The sequence below is a fragment of the Hyperoodon ampullatus genome, assembly GCF_949752795.1.
Source record: "Hyperoodon ampullatus genome assembly, chromosome: 10".
NCBI classification, from domain to species: Eukaryota; Metazoa; Chordata; class Mammalia; order Artiodactyla; family Ziphiidae; genus Hyperoodon; species Hyperoodon ampullatus.
In genome coordinates, this window is record NC_136923.1 from 2,799,826 (window position 1) to 2,816,765 (window position 16,940).

The window sequence follows — 16,940 nt, forward strand, 5'->3', positions numbered from 1 at the left end:
CCTCCAGTGTGAAGGAGCCCTGAAGGTGGCAGCCCGTCCCCAGGAAGTGATTCTGGGCTGCCTCCAGGCGACCCCACCTGCTGGAGAAGAAGCCATTTCGTCATCCCCACCGCATGCGGTGACAGCCGCGTCAGCACGGTGGGTGTGGGGCGCCAGTGATCAGACTTGCGTGGAGCCCCGCGCTCCTCCCTCCACAGGTCAGCTGGGTACAGGGGTCCCCCCAAGAGGCCCTCGCCTCACTGGCTCTGTGTGCTCCTGCTGGCAGGCCTCCGTCAGGTCGCCTGGCATCAGGTCCCACCCCCCATTCTCCCCCAACCTGAGCCGCCCACTTACACTTGTCCAGCTGAGACAGAGTGAAGAGATTCTGGTAGTAAGCTTCCGTGCAGAAGATGTTGGCCAACAGAACCTGCCGGAACCAAAGTCAGAGAGGATGACTGCTGAGGACCCTGGGATGTCTGGGCCTTAGGGCCGCCCCTGCCTGGAGCCTGACCTCTGAAAGAACTCAGTCTGTCAGCCAAAGTGGGCAGCTTGACCAGGGTCAGGTGGCCTGGCTCAGAAGCCATGGCAGCCCTGAGCCAAACCAGCCCTGTCCCCAGGGCAAGTGACTCAACCCCTTTGAGCCAGGGAGAACATCTCAGTCCCCGCAGCCACGGTGCACGTCAAGACTGAGGGTATGCACACAGCAGGTGCTCAGACTGCACCCACCCTGCTAGCAGACGGGGTGAGGGCGCTGGGTCTCGGATTCTGACACTCACTCCCCCTCCCCGCCCCCAGGCAGGAAGGTGAAAGGCAGTGGCCCTGTGTCCTGAACAGCACAGACCCGCCCATGGGAGCTGAGAGCACCAGCTATGGCCACAACTTGGCAACCCCACCTTGGCAACCCCACCCATCTCTGGGTCAGCTGGCATGGACCCCGTGCTCACCCCCGATCCCCGGGACACAGCCCTGGACGCGCCCAGCCCCTCCCTTTCCCACTACCCAGCCTCATTAAAGTGCAGCAGGATGACCCCTGCAGGGAGGCTGCCTGTGCGGGCGGGAGGGGCGGGCCCACCTCATGGTCGTGGTTCTGGAGCCCCACGCGGATAGAGCGGCTGGCCCGCGACAGCACGGCCGTCATCCCGTACAGGTTGATGAGTATGTTGGCCACTCGCTTCAAGACCAACTGCTCCTCCACGATGGTCTGGGAACAGAGGGCAGGGTGGAGACTTGCCACCTGGACACAACTGCAACACGCTCTCCCAGGCCCACCTCTGCTCAGCTCTGAGCCTCGCTCTGCGCCCTGGGGGAGCAGGACTAACACTGCCTTCCCCTCGGGTTTTCCCTTAGCTCTGCCCAGATCTGGGCAGGAGTCAAGACAACATCATGTCCCAGAAGCCTGGCTGAGACCACCGGCCAGCGCTTATTATCACCTTTGGATGCAAGAGACACAGATCAGGTCCTAAGAGTAAAGGTCCAGGTGGGGCTGCCCCTCCCGGCTCCAGGGAGCCTCTGGTCACCTAGAAGGTGCCCACCCAGCAGGGGCTCCCCCCACCCTCCCCAGCTAGCTGAGTGGTCCCCAGGGCAGGCAGCCACAGCCAGCCCTCCATGGTGACCAAGATTTCTAGGCCTGGTCCCCAAGGCAGACACTTGGCAAAATGTCATTCCCACAGATGCTGGCCCGCCTCCCTGCCCCCGGGTACCTTGCCAAAGCGAAGCAGCAGGGTCTCCACAGTGCGGCTGAAGTAGTGCACATTCTGCTCGAGCTTGTGGGCACTGTCCTGGGGGGCCGGGGGGAGGATTCCACTCAGCACCGCCCTCCCGTGGTGCCCAGGCCCTGCTGCCAGGCTTGGCTGTTCTCCACCGTGACAGGGTGGAGAAGGCATCTGGTGACCCTTGGACTGCCTGGTCCTCCCCAGCACCCCCAGCCACGCCCCCTCTGGGAAGGGGATTACCCCTGGCTGGACCCACTCACCGCCATGCTGGGGTGCACGGCTCCGAGCTTCCCTGTCAGCCCAAGGTCCACAGTTCGGCCCAGGGAGTCCCGAACTCTCTGGCCAACAGTCTCCATGATGGTGGCCACATTGCCCTGTTTAAGCTGCCTGCAGAGAGCCCAGGCCCTGTAAGCTGAGGCCCTGCCTCTGTGCCAGCAGCTGTAGGGAACCCAGGCAAAAGCTCCTATGCAAAGCCAGAGGGGCCAACCCAGGATCTGGCCAGTCCGTCAGGGAGCAGCCGTCTCCTCTACACCTGGAGGGGACACCCGGGTCACACCTGCTTCCGTCATTTGCCGGCAGGGACTACTCACTGTTCTGGCCCCAGGATGGGGGTCAGGAGAGGAAACTAGTCTTGTGTTGGCCTTGGAGCTGGCACCTACTCACGGATCACCTCTCCCTGCCCCGGTTCTAGACAGGAGCTGCAGGGGAGAAGGGCACGGCCCTGGCGGCTTCCCAGGCAGCGGGCCCCGCCCTCCAGCCAGCCTGTGAGTCAACTGAGCCCTGCAAGGCTGCACGCCTGGTCCACGGATGAGGGAGCATCCTTCTCTGGCTGCCCTGGGACAGGCCTCTGCTGGGCAGGGTGGACCCGAGGGGCAGACGGTGGACGCGGTACCTACTTGACCCTTGCAGTCAGGATGCGGCCGGCATGCTGCAGGCCTGTCAGGGCGATGTACATCCGGAGAATCTCGTTGGTTCCCTGTGGCCAACATTATCCAGGTCAAAGACTGCCCACATCAGGGCAGCCCTAGCAGTGCTGCATGTGTGACTGGCTAGGCCATGCTGCTTCCCGCTCCCTCTTTGGAAGCAGCTGGGAGCAGGGTTGTGACCGGGGGCCAGGGCAACATGCAGGCTACTGCTTCTACGGGAAAAGTTGGGGCTGACCAGATGGCAGCAGCCTCCCTGTGGGACCTACCCCATCCCGTGACCAACTGTACATGAGTCATTCCTTTTTCCAAGCTTCCGATTTTCCTTCTTTTAAGCAGAGAAACAGCCCCCTTAAAAGAAGTGAAGGATACTAATACCCAGGACACAAGTCCTCAGTGGACCCACTACTAGCTCAGGCCAGGCCAGGCTCCTCGAGAAGCAGCTGGGAGCAGCTGGCCGCACTGCAGTGCCAGGTGCCAACACCCCGGGGGCTACCTCTTCCCTGCTGCCGCCCCCGGGCACCACCCCCACCGTGAGCCACGTGACCTCGGGGACGCAGACCAGGGGGCTTGTGCCCGTCGTGCACAGTGGTGCTGAGAGTCAGAGACTGAGGCACACCGCCAGGGCGCACCACGGACGGAGACTCCGTGGGAGCGGAAGTGGCAGCAGGGAGAACTCCAGGCTGACCCAGGCCCGTCCGGGGCAGTCTCGGCTTCACGCTGAGGGCCCTGCGCCCCTCAGAGCCCCTGAACCCGTGCTGACCACCCCACCAGCCACGGAGGACCGCACTCGCCCGGGCCAAGGGGAGGGGCCTTGGAAGAGGCAGGCCTGGGGCAGCAGGGTCGTGACGTGGGACCTGCCCCCAGGGCCTCGGGCTGGCCACGCCCTGTCTGTCCACTAAGGGAGAGGACACGGAACACCAGCAGTCAATGCGGTCTTCCCCCTGGAGGGGCAGCCCCCCGGGCGCCCAGCCTCGCACTGGTCCAAGGCTCTGCCTCCACACACCTGTGTCCAGCCTGAAGTCCTGCCCAGCCTCCCTCCACGGCCGCTGGCCGCACCGCTGCAACCTACGCCCTGGGCAGGCTTGGGGCATTTCCAGGGACACGAACGCAAGCGAGCCATTCTCTGCTCCAAACGTCGTTACCGCTTCTCGGCCCTCCCAGTCAGATCCAAATGGGCTTCAGGGCTGGCTACTCTCCGGCCCTCCCGCCCAGCCCCACCAATACCCCAGCCCCGCCGAGCAGGACCAGCCGCTCTCCCTCCCTTTACCTGGTGCCAGCAGGTAAGGTCCCGTCAGGACCTGGTACACTCCACCCCCCTGCCCTCTCTGCCCCCAAGGCCAAGTGCGCTGCCTCCTGAGACCCCAGCCCCTCACCACACTGGTGTTCTGGAGTCGTCCTCTCTCAGCCAGGCTGCACGACCAGACCAGTAGCGCCCCAAAGGCAACTCTGGGGTCCAAATGCCCTTTCCTCCCTGCTCCCAGCCTGTGAACCCCCAACGTGAACCCCCAACACCAGAGTCACCGGGGAATGCCCTTGGGGTGACCCTGCCAGCTGTCTCATCACCTGGAATGGGCACTGGAGGCTGCACCCTGGCCTCCCAGGCAGAGACCTGCGGGCGGTCGAGCAAGAGGACGCACCAGCCAGCCTGGGCTCTGCGGCCTGGCGCCAGGACCATGAGGCTCTGGGGTCCAGAGCAGAGCGGAGTGGGGCCGAGAGCTCAGCGGGCGGCGCACTCACCTCGAAGATGAGCAGGATGCGACTGTCGCGGAGGATGCGCTCGTACGGATAGTCCCTCATGTAGCCCGAGCCCCCGAGGACCTGCAGCGCCTCGCTCACGCACTGCCAGGCGGCCTCGGAGCTGAACACCTGTCGCGGACCCGGGGCGAGGTCAGCACGGGGCCGTCAGCACCGAAGCTCCCTCAGGAGGAGGACCCTCTGCCTCGGGGCCGGGTGGCTGAGGACGGGGTGGGAGGCTCCACGCAAACTGGGCTTTGGGAGGAGATGACCCAGGTAGGAGCCCTGACTGTCACATCTCGCTGGTGGCCAAAAAATGACCACCCTCCCCAAAACAAGACAGAAGCACAGGGAACTCTGTGCTATTTACCTCAACCAGATATTTCATAAAAGCAAGTTTTGATAACAAAATGTAGGAAGACCACAGACTCAGGACAACACAGTCCTTCCCAAGGAAGCCCAGCTGCTTTGTTAGGAAGACAGGAAGTTACAATACACAGGCTGTATTCTCTTCTTCTGCTATGATCACCATCAGCTGGCACCTGGCACAAAGCATGCTGGGAGCCACTGGCCTCTCGTAAGCTGGACCCTGTCCTGTGCTGCTGCTCCTACGCTACTCTGCTCTCCCCGGCTGCATCTCAGGGGTGCCTGGCATGGCAGGTACCTCGTAAATACCTCAGCAGTGACCAACTAAGGAGGAAGATGGCAGGCGCGCTGTGTGCGGGGTTACCTTCACCATGGCGGCCTCGATGGAGCAGTCTGGGAGGCCCGGCTGGTCCAGCATCCCCGCCGTGAGGTAGGCCATGCTTTCCATCACGTACGCCTTCTGAGCCATCAGGGCAAACTTCTCCTGGAGCGTTCAGGAAAATACACAATCAAGAGAGAATCTGCCTGTACTGAGACCCAAACCTGCCAAGCAGCCCAAGCCCAGTGCCCAAGAGCACCGAGGCCTGGCACTCGTAAAAGGGGCATGTGCTCATCTCCCTGAATCACCGCCTAGGAGTCGGCAGTACAGACCCCAAAGCACACTTTCAATGCACACGAGGTAGAGCCAGCCCGTGCGGTGCTCTTGACCCTCTGTACCTGAATCAGTCCAAACTCGCTGAGGTTCCTGTTGAACTGTTTCCTTGTGCAGGCGTACTCGGCGGTCATTTCTGAGGAGGAGCAGAGTTAGCAAAGGACAACTTTCCGGCTGTCCTGTGATGTCCCCAGTCTACCGTCACCACCCTTCAAACAGGCAGGACCTACGAGAAGCGGGTCTGCTGAGACCAACACCCTGAAAGTGAGAGCCCTGCCTTCCAACACCTCCGGGTTCAGGAGCGCCTGTCCCCTCTGAGTGGCACCCAGGGTGGGGGACGGAGCAGGACCAGGGGCCAGTCAGACACGTCTGGACCCAACTCTTGCTCTTACCAGCCAAGCCTGGGCCACGTGGCCTCCCCACCCTCATCAACACTACTGACCTCAGAGACACGGCGAAGGCCACGGGACGCCCTGCACAGAGAAGCAGGCCCACACCCGGTACACATGTCCATCTGGCGGCAGGAGGGTGGCCCGTGGCTTCCGCACCAGCCCTGCAGGCGCCCACGGCGGCCCCCCTCCCTGCAGCCAGCGCTCTCCCAACACTCCCCACGGACATCCACGCGTAACCCACCCTCACGGCGGGCTCGCAGGGTAGACAGACTCCCACCTTCCCCCATTTCTGGGCCTTGCGATCTCAGGGGCTCTACATCCTTTGGGGACAGACTGACCACTAGAGCGAAGCCCTTGCACTGAGGAGTTTTCCAGACAAGGAAGCAGAGTCCAGATGGGCTCAAGGCCTTGGGGGAAGCTTAGCAGAGGGAGACGAGCCCTGAGCTTGCAGTCTGATGGGGGCTGTGGTCTCGGGCAAATCACTCCCCCACTCTGAGCGTCCGTCCCTTCGTCTATAAACGAACTCTGCCCTAAAGTCCGAGCAGCTTCCTGAACACCCAGTGGGGAGCCAGCCCCAGGTACGCCCGCGCTACAGCCAGGGCCCTGTGTGTCCCTGTGGTCCCTCCCACGAAGCAAAGATGGCAGTGACATTCCGTGCCCCCCCAAACCCCTATCAGGCTGTTTTAACTTCACTGGCAAAGGGAAGTCTAGGGTTCAGTGATCATAACAGAAGAAAGGGACAATCCAAAGGCTGAGGGACCAGGGTCCCCAACCTGACCCCGCGGCTCACCCACTGCGCAGTCATCCACAGAGAACCAGTACTCAGGCTTTTCAGTGACCAGCTCACATTCAGGTGTTCGCTCAGCAGCCACCCCTCTCTACCTCCACCAGAAGGCCCCCCGCCTCCCCCATCCTGTGTGTGTTGAAACCTCAACACTAGCCCTTCAGGGGCAGTCTCAGTGCACCCTTCAGTCTAAATTGAAGCCCTGATCCTAGACTTGGCTGTCAGTGGCCTGGCTCAGCGCTGGCCCGCCCACCCAGGGACATGGCAGAGCCCATGGGCTGGAAAAGGCAGGGGCACCAGGGGCAAGTCTGCCACAAAGGGCTGCTGTCCCTGACTTACGTACCGATCAGTTTCTTGAGCATCCCGGCCACGGCACTGCCCATGCTGAACCGGCCGCTGTTGAGGATGTTCATGGCCACCTACAGAGAGAGGAGGGCTCAGTGCGGGTCACTCCCTCGGTGTCCAGCTGGGAAAGCTGAGGGCCCTAGAGGGCTGAAGGGGACAGACCGCAACAGTGCTTGTCTGCTTTTACCAGAAGCTTTCTTGAAGACAAAAGGCAGCATCTGGATGGAGTTAATCATCCTGCCACCCTCCCTGGGCCGGGAGAGAACACCATCCCAATGCCTCAAAACCAGGCGATCTGTCACTGAGATGCTCTCACAGACATCCCTGAAGGCGCCCCCCCCCCCAAAAAAAAGGAATGGGACACCCTTATTCCAAAGGAAGTGGCCACTTCCCTCAGCCTCAGGGGAAGGGAGCAGAAACTAAGGCTGGCTGGGGACCCACTGCCAACTCCTCACTTTCCCAGCAACGCTTCGGCGTCAGGGTCCTCCTTTCACAGATGAAGAGCCAGAGGCTCCAAGGGGTGAGCCAGTCACAGACAGAGCAAGCAGCTGCGAGACGTGCAGGCCCGTGCACCCTGCGCTGAGCCGGCCCCGGTCACGGACGTGATGCGCTCCCCCCGCCCAGTGCCTACAGTAATGACCCTAGCCAAGCACTTCGGTCAGCCTCACGCCTCTCTTCCGACCCCAACTTTCTACCGAAAGCCGATGGCAAGCACACACACTGCTTCCCAAGTACCAGACTACCCGGGTTTGGGGAGGCGCCCCCTTACAGACCTAAAGGGACCTAGAGGCCGTAGCCACCCAGGCAGCAGGGGAGGAGGGCCATCCCGGGCACACGGTGGACGTGTGGCCACCAGCACCAGGCTCCTAGAGGACGCTGCGACCTGCCCCCCTCTGCTCAAGCCGGTGAGGCCCAAGGAGGAGGCCTCAAGGCCGGGCTGGGGTCTGGGGGCAGCAAGCAGCCTGGGACTCAGCATCACACGTGGCACTGCTTGTACGGACGGCTCGCCTGCGTGACTGGGATTGACCCAATGTGCCTCTGAATTTGAATTTATGACTACTTGCTAAATAACCTGAATGGAGACTCTCAAAACAGATGCTGTGGGGCTGGGGAGACTGGAAAGACCTGCTCCGGCCACTGGGCAGGCAGCACTGGTCCTGACAGGCGAGTCCGAGGCGGGTGGGCAACGTGGTGGGCACAGCCAGAAGCTGGGGCTCGGCGAGGTCACAGTGCAGTGTGACCTGTTGTGCCTCCTGCTCGGGCCTGGGACCTGTAACGTCAGACTCCCTGTGTCTCAGGACGTGGAGCGGGGACACCGGTCCTGCTTGACCTGCCAGGACTGAAAGCAGGAACTGAACCCCCACCTTTGGTCCCTTATTCCAGACTGGTTCTTAAAGGCCAGCTCGCAGTTGCATGAACAAACTTACGTCACAGCCCCTTCGTGGTTGATTCTCAGCTTTGCTTACAAGAACAAGAGGAGGAGAGGACTGGACACCAGGCCCCAGTCCCCAGGAGGATGGTCCTGGCAGGCTCGGCCTTACCTGACAGGGCTCGTGAGCCTCGGCGTTCCCGCCTGCCCAGACCTGATTCTGCTGCGTGGTCACCTTCCTACTGCAGAGCAGTCCCCTCCCACAACTGCACCCCACGTACGAGACACGGCCGTCCCCGCAGCCCCCGTCGCTGACCGCCGCTGCACCCCGACGAACCTCCTACTTGACCACACGTGGCATCGGCATTCCCCGAGCCTGTGGTCATCCTACCCGCCATCTCTGGGATCACCCTAGCGTGTCGTGCTTTTCAGTGTTGAGGGTGACTGGCAGGCAATCCCACTCATCACAAGATAGGGCTTTAGAAATCTGTTTTTCTTTTGCATACTAAAACCATCACTTCTCACCTAACACGATAGAAAAAATTTTTTAATGCAGAGTTGGGAAGGACTGGGCAAAGACCTCACACACAGTCCAACCGTCCAGCAGGCAACATGGACCAAGAACTTAAAAATGACCATGCCCTCTGACCCAGAAACTGGACTGGTATTTAAACTCAGGAGGTAATGAGAGAAGTGTGCAAGATATGTATAAGGATACATGCCATGCAATGCAGTCCCAAGTGGGGAAGAAAGGAAACTGCGCTAAATGCTCGATCCTGGAGACCCAGGGACAGTGAATGTGGTGTCACCACATGAAGAAATGCTGTGTGGTTCTGAACCTCAGCAAATCACATTCCCTAGCATGAAAAGACTATGAGGGCTTGTTGATAAGTGAAAAATACCAGCTATCCCCTCTTACACACACACACACACACACGCAGAAATATTTCAGCAATGTAAACTATTTAAAAAGATCTAGAAAGACAAGCACCAAAAGTGTGAACAGTGGAGGCAGCAGAAGCAAGAACTACAATCCTGCAGCCTGTGGAACAAAAACCACATTCACAGAAAGACAAGATGAAAAGGCAGAGGGCTATGTACTAGATGAAGGAACAAGATAAAACCCCAGAAAAACAACTAAATGAAGTGGAGATAGGCAACCTTCCAGAAAAAGAATTCAGAATAATGATAGTGAAGATGATCCAGGACCTCGGAAAAAGAATGGAGGCAGAGATCTAGAAGATATAAGAAACATTTAACAAAGATCTAGAAGCATTAAAGAACAAACAGAGATGAACAATACAATAACTGAAATGAAGAATACACTAGAAGGAATCAATAGCAGAATAAATGAGGCAGAAGAACGGATAAGTGACCTGGAAGACAGAATGGTGGAATTCACTGCTGCAGAACAGAATAAAGAAAAAAGAATGAAAAAAAATGAAGACAGCCTAAGAGACCTCTGGGACAACACTGAACACAACAACATTCACATTATAAGGGTCCCAGAAGGAAGAGAGAGAGAGAAAGGACCAGAGAAAATATTTGAAGAGATTATAGTCGAAAACTTCCCTAACATGGGAAAGGAAATAGTCACCCAAGTCAAGGAAGCACAGAGGGTCCCATACAGGATAAACCCAAGGAGAAACATGCCGAAACACATAGTAATCAAATTGGCAAAAATTAAAGACAAAACTTACTGAAAGCAGCAAGGGGAAAATGACAAATAACATACAAGGGAACTCCCATAAGGTTAACAGCTGATTTCTCAGCAGAAACTCTACAAGCCAGAAGGGAGTTGGCATGACATATTTAAAGTGATGGAAGAACCTACAACCAAGATTACTCTACCCGGCAAGGATCTCATTCAGATTCGAGGGAGAAATCAAAAGCTTTACAGACAAGCAAAAGCTCAGAGAATTCAGCACCACCAAACCAGCTCTACAACAAATGCTAAAGGAACTTCTCTAAGTGGGAAACACAAGAGAAGAAGAGGACCTACAAAAACAAAATCAGGGCTCCCCTGATGGAGCAGTGGTTAAGAATCCGCCTGCCAATGCGGGGGACACGGGTTCGTGCCCTGGTCCGGGAGGATCCCACATGCTGTGGAGCGGCTAGGCCCGTGAGCCACAACTACTGAGCCTGCGCGTCTGGAGCCTGTGCTCTGCAACGGGAGAGGCCATGACAGTGAGAGGCCTGCGCACCGTGATAAAAAAAAAAAAAACATAACAATTAAGAAAATGGTGGGCTTCCCTAGTGGCGCAGTGGTTGAGAGTCTGCCTGCCGATGCAGGGGACACGGGTTCGTGCCCTGGTCCGGGAGGATCCCACATGCAGCAGAGCGGCTGGGCCCATGAGCCATGTCCGCTGAGCCTGCGCGTCCGGAGCCTGTGCTCTGCAATGGGAGAGGCCACAGCAGTGAGAGGCCCGCGTACCGCAAAAAAAAAAAAAAAAAAGAAAATGGTAATGGGAACATACATATCGATAATTACCTTAAACGTGAATGGATTAAATGCTCCAACCAAAAGACACAGGCTCGCTGAATGGATACAAAAACAAGATGCATATATGTGCTGTCTACAAGGGACCCACTTCAGACCTAGGGACACATACAGACGGAAAGTGAGGGAATGGAAAAAGATATTCCATGCAAATGGAAATCAAAAGAAAGCTGGAGTAGCAATACTCGTATCAGATAAAATAGACTTTAGAATGAAGTATGTTAGAAGAGAAAAGGAAGGACACTACATAATGATCAAGGGATCAATCCAAGAAGAAGATATAACAGTTATAAATATATATGCACCCAATATAGGAGCACCTCAATACATAAGGCAACTGCTAACAGCTATAAAAGAGGAAATTGACAGTAACACAATAATAGTGGGGGACTTTAACACCTAACTTACACCAATGGACAGATCATCCAGGCAGAAAATTAATATGGAAACACAAGCTTTAAGTGACACAACAGACCAGAGAGATTTAATTGATATTTATAGGACATTCCATTCAAAAACAGCAGATTACACTTTCTTCTCAAGTGCACACGGAACATTCTCCAAGATAGATCACATCTTGGGTGACAAATCAAGCCTCAGTAAATTTAAGAAAACTGAAATCATATCAAGCGTGTTTTCTGACCACAACGCTATGACATTAGAAATGAATTACAGGGAATAAAACGTAAAAAACACAAACACATGGAGGCTAAACAATACGTTACTAAATAACCAAGAGATCACTGAAGAAATCAAAGAGGAAATCAAAAATACCTAGAGACAAATGACAATGAAAACACGACAATCCAAAACCTATGGGATGCAGCAAAAGCAGTTCTAAGAGGGAAGTTTATAGCAATACAATCCTACCTCAAGAAACAACAAACATCTCAAATAAACAATCTAACCTTACACCTAAAGGAACTAGAAAAAGAAGAACAAACAAAACCCAAAGTTAGTAGAAGGAAAGAAATCATAAAGATCAGAGCAGAGGGCTTCCCTGGTCGCGCAGTGGTTGAGAGTCTGCCTGCCGATGCAGGGGACACAGGTTCGTGCCCCGGTCTGGGAAGATCCCACATGCCGCGGAGCGGCTGGGCCCATGATCCACGGCTGCTGAGCCTGCGCATCCGGAGCCTGTGCTCCACAATGGGAGAGGCCACAACAGTGAGAGGCCCGCGTATCGCAAAAAAAAAAAAAAAAAGATCAGAGCAGAAATAAATGAATTAGAAACAAAACAATTGCAAAGATCAATAAAAGTAAAAGCTGGTTCTTTGGGAAGATAAACAAAATTGATAAACCTTTAGCCAGACTCCTCAAGAAAAAGAGGGAGAGGACTCAAATCAATAAAATTAGAAATGAAAAAGGAGAAGTTACAACAGACACTGCAGAAATACAAAGCATCCTAAGAGACTACTACAAGCAACTCTATGCCAATAAAATGGACAACCTGGAAGAAATGGACAAATTCTTAGAAAGGTATAACCTTCCAAGACTGAACCAGGAAGAAATAAAAAAAATATGAACAGACCAATCACAAGTAATGAAATTGAAACTGTGATTTAAAATCTTCCAACAAACAAAAGTCCAGGACCAGATGGCTTCACAGGTGAATTCTATCAAACATTTAGAGAACAATTAACACCCATCCTTCTCAAAATCTTCCAAAAATTGCAGAGGAACGAACACTCCCAAACTCATTCTATGAGGCCACCATCACCCTGATACCAAAACCAGAGATACTACAAAAAAAAATTACAGACCAATATCACTGATGAATATAGATGCAAAAATCCTCAACAAAATACTAGCAAACAGAATCCAACAACACATTAAAGGGATCATACACCATGATAAAGTGGGATTTATCCCAGGCATGCAAGGATTCTTAAATATAGGCAAATCAATCAATGTGATACACCATATTAACAAATTGAAAAAGAAAAACCACACAATCATCTCAATAGACGCAGAAAAAGCTTTTCACAAAATTCAACACCCATTTATGATTAAAAAAACTCTCCAGAAAGCGGGCATAGAGGGAACCTACCTCAACATAATAAAGGCCATATACAATAAACCCACAGCAAACATCATTCTCCATGGTGAAAAACTGAAAGCATTTCCTCTAAGATCAGGAACAAGACAAGGATGTCCACTCTCACCACTATTATTCAACATAGTTTTGGAAGTCCTAGCCATGGCAATCAGAGAAGAAAAAGAAATAAAAGGAATACAAATTGGAAAAGAAGTAAAACTGTCACTGTTTGCAGATGACATGATACTATACATAGAGAATCCTAAAGATGCCACCAGAAAACTACTAGAGCTAATCAATGAATTTGGTAAAGTTGCAGGATACAAAATTAATGCACAGAAATCTCTTGCATTCCTATACACTAATGATGAAAAATCTGAAAGAGAAATTAAGGAACACTCCCATTTACCATTGCAACAAAAAGAATAAAATACCTAGGAATAAACCTACCTACGGAGAGAAAAGACCTGTATGCAGAAAACTGTAAGACACTGATGAAAGAAATTAAAGATGATACAAACAGATGGAGAGACATACAATGTTTTTGGATTGGAAGAATCAATATTGTGAAAATGACTATACTACCCAAAGCAATCTACAGATTCAATGCAATCCCTATCAAATTACGAATGGCATTTTTTACAGAACTAGAACAAAAAAAAATCTTAAAATTTGTATGGAGACACAAAAGACCTCGAATAGCCAAAGCAGTCTTGAGGGAAAAAAATGGAGCTGGAGGAATCAGACTCCCTGACTTCAGACTATACTACAAAGCAACAGTAATCAAGAGAGTATGGTACTGGCACAAAAACAGAAATATAGATCAATGGAACAGGATAGAAAGCCCAGAGATAAACCCACACACCTATGGTCAACTAATCTATGACAAAGGAGGCAAGGATACACAACAGAGAAAAGACAGTCTCTTCAATAAGTGGTGCTGGGAAAACTGGACAGCTACATATTAAAGAATGAAATTAGAACATTCCCTAACACCATACACAAAAATAAACTCAAAATGGATTAGACACCTAAATATAAGACCAGACACTATAAAACTCTTAGAGGAAAACACAGGAAGAACACTCTTTGACATAAATCACAGCAAGATCTTTTTTGATCCAACTCCTAGAGAAATGAAAATAAAACCAAAAATAAACAAATGGGACCTAATGAAAATTCAAAGCTTTGCAAAGCAAAGGAAACTACAAACAAGACAAAAGGACAACCCTCAGAATGGGAGAAAATATTTGCAAACAAATCAACGGACAAAGGATTAATCTCCAAAATATATAAACAGCTCATTCAGTTCAATATTAAAAAAACAAACAACCCAATCCAAAAGTGGGCAGAAGACCTAAATAGACATTTCTCCAAAGAAGACATACAGATGGCCAAGAAGCACATGAAAAGCTGCTCAATATCACTAATTATTAGAGAAATGCAAATCAAAACTACAATGAGGTACCACCTCACACCAGTTAGAATGGGCATCATCAGAAAATCTACAAACAACAAATGCTGGAGAGAGTGTGGAGAAAAGGGAATCCTCTTGCACTGTTGGTGGGAACGTAAATTGATACAGCCACTATGGAGAACAGTATGGAGGTTCCTTAAAAAACTAAAAATAGAATTGTCATATGACCCAGCAATCCCACTACTGGGCATATACCCAGAGAAAACCATAATTCAAAAAGACACATGCACCCCAATATTTACTGCAGCACTATTTACAACAGCCAGGACATGGAAGCAACCTAAATGCCCGTCGACAGAGGAATGGGTAAAGAAGATGTGGTACGTATATACAATGGAATATTACTCAGCCATAAAAAGGAACGAAACTGGGTCATTTGTAGAGACGGATGTGGACGGATCTAGAGACTGTCATACAGAGTGAAGTAAGTCAGAAAGAGAAAAAATATCATGTATTAACGCATATATATGGAACCTAGAAAAATGGTACAGATGAACTGGTTTGCAGGACAGAAACTGAGACACAGATGTAGAGAACAAACGTATGGACACCAAGGGGGGAAAGTGCCAGGGGGTGGGAGGTGGTGGTGTGATGAACTGGGAGATTGGAATTTGACATATATACTAATATATACTACTAAAATGGGTAACTAATAAGAACCTGGTGTATAAAAAAATAAATAAAATTCAGAAACATAAAATAATAAGAAAATAAAATAGGTAAACAAAAAAGTGTGAACAGTGGATGGAAACTCCCCTGGGACGGGCTTCGGGGGACCCACGTGTTCCCTCATCTGTGTGTGACATCTGCACACGGATGCCCATCGTGTGCCCTCCACCTCCCCTACCCTCTGCTCCACACTTCCCGGGCAGCAGTGGCTAGAGCCCTGGCTGACAGCCCTTGGGTGATTTTTGTAATGCTCAGGAGGCCGGGAGGTCCTGCTTTGATCCCTGTTCACAGCCAAGGTGGGGGGAGCTTCCCGCTGTGAAGACACTTACCCAGGCCACCCAGTAAATTAGGGCAGAGCAGCAATATAAAGACAAATAGCCCAATTTAAAGACGGGCAAAGATTTGGAAAAATATTTCTTCAAAGGAGATAAACAGCCCATGGAAACAACCTTAATGTCCACTGACAGATGAATGGATAAGGAAGATGTGGTACATATATACAATGGAATATTACTCAGCCATAAAAAAGAATGAAATAATGCCATTTGCAGCAACATGGGTGCAACTAGAGATTATCATAAAGTAAGTCAGAAAGACTTATTATCTGAAGTAAGTCAGAAAGAGAAAGACAAATACCATCTGATATCACTTATATGTGTCATCTAAACTATGGCACAAATGAATGTATCTACAAAATGGAAACAGACTCACAGACATAGAGAACAGACTTGTGGTTGCCAAAGGGAAGAGGGGAGGTGGAGAAAAGGATTGGGAGTGTGGGACTAGCAAATGTAAACTATTATATATAGAATGGATAAGTAACAGGGTCTTACTGTAGAGCACAGGGACCTATATTCAGTATCCTGTGACAAACCATAATGAAAAAGAGTATTAAAACAAAGAATGTATGTGTATAACAGTTACTTTGCTGTACAACAGACAATGGCGCAACACTGTAAATTAACTATACTTCAATAAAATATTGGGTTGGCCAAAAACTGACTTCAGTTTTTAAGTAAAAATAAAAGACACGTTTTTCATTTTCATCAAGAGCTTTACTGAACAACATATTCACCGTTTTGTTCCACTACCTCCGCCATTTTTCAGGCAACTTCATAATTCCATCTTCGCACAACTTTTTATCTTTTTGAGCAAAGAACTGTTCCAGGTACCTTTTACAGTATTCCAGGGAATTGAAATTTTTCCCATTAGAGAATTTTGTAAAGACCAAAATAAATGGAAATCTGAAGGTGCAATGCCTGGTGAATATGGTGGATGAATCAGAACTTCCCAGCCAAGCTGTAACAGTTTTTGCCTGGTCATCAAAGAAGCATGCGGTCTTGCGTTATTCTGATGGAAGATTATGCATTTTCTGTTGATTCATTCCGGATGCTTTTCTTCAAGTGCTGCTTTCAGTTGGTCTAACTGGGAACAGTACTTGTTGGATTTAATCATTTGGTTTTCCAGAAGGAGCTCATAATAGAGGACTCCCTTCCAATCCCACCATATATACAACATACCTTCTTTGGATGAAGACCAGCCTTTGGTGTGGTTGGTGGTGGTCCATTGTGCTTGCCCCACAATCTCTTCCGTTCCACATTATTGTACAGTATCCACTTTTAATTGCCGGTCATAATTTGTTTTGAAAATGGAATGTTTTCACTACATTCCAGTAGAGAATCACATGTGGAAATATGGCCAAGAAGGTTTTTTTCACTTAACTTACATGGACCGCAAACATCAAAGTGATTAAGATAACCAAGCTGGTGCAAATGATTTTCAACATTTGATTTGGATATTTTGAGCATGTCGGCTATCTCTCTCGTGGTATAACGTTGATTGTCCTCAATTAATGTCTCGATTGATATCTATCAACCTCAACTGGTCTACCCGACCGTGGAGCATCATCCAGCAAGAAATCTCCAGCACAAACTTCGCTAAACACTTTTGACATGTTCGATCAGTCACAGCACCTTCTCCATACACTGCACAAATATTTT

General features: G+C 51.3%; 1 protein-coding gene across 1 annotated transcript in view; it reads right to left on the reverse strand.

Moving 5' to 3' along the window:
- Nucleotides 1-16,940, reverse strand: part of ACAD9 (acyl-CoA dehydrogenase family member 9) — a gene marked incomplete at its 5' end in the record, with an annotated part of 60,018 nt that overhangs the window by 471 nt on the left and 42,607 nt on the right. The window contains 9 exons of the mRNA XM_079712718.1: nt 334-406; nt 1,052-1,180; nt 1,680-1,757; nt 1,952-2,078; nt 2,588-2,667; nt 4,355-4,483; nt 5,082-5,201; nt 5,435-5,505; nt 6,889-6,964. Of these exons, the coding sequence (XP_079568844.1) occupies nt 334-406; nt 1,052-1,180; nt 1,680-1,757; nt 1,952-2,078; nt 2,588-2,667; nt 4,355-4,483; nt 5,082-5,201; nt 5,435-5,505; nt 6,889-6,964 (883 nt within the window). The remainder of the gene's footprint in view (nt 1-333; nt 407-1,051; nt 1,181-1,679; nt 1,758-1,951; nt 2,079-2,587; nt 2,668-4,354; nt 4,484-5,081; nt 5,202-5,434; nt 5,506-6,888; nt 6,965-16,940) is intronic.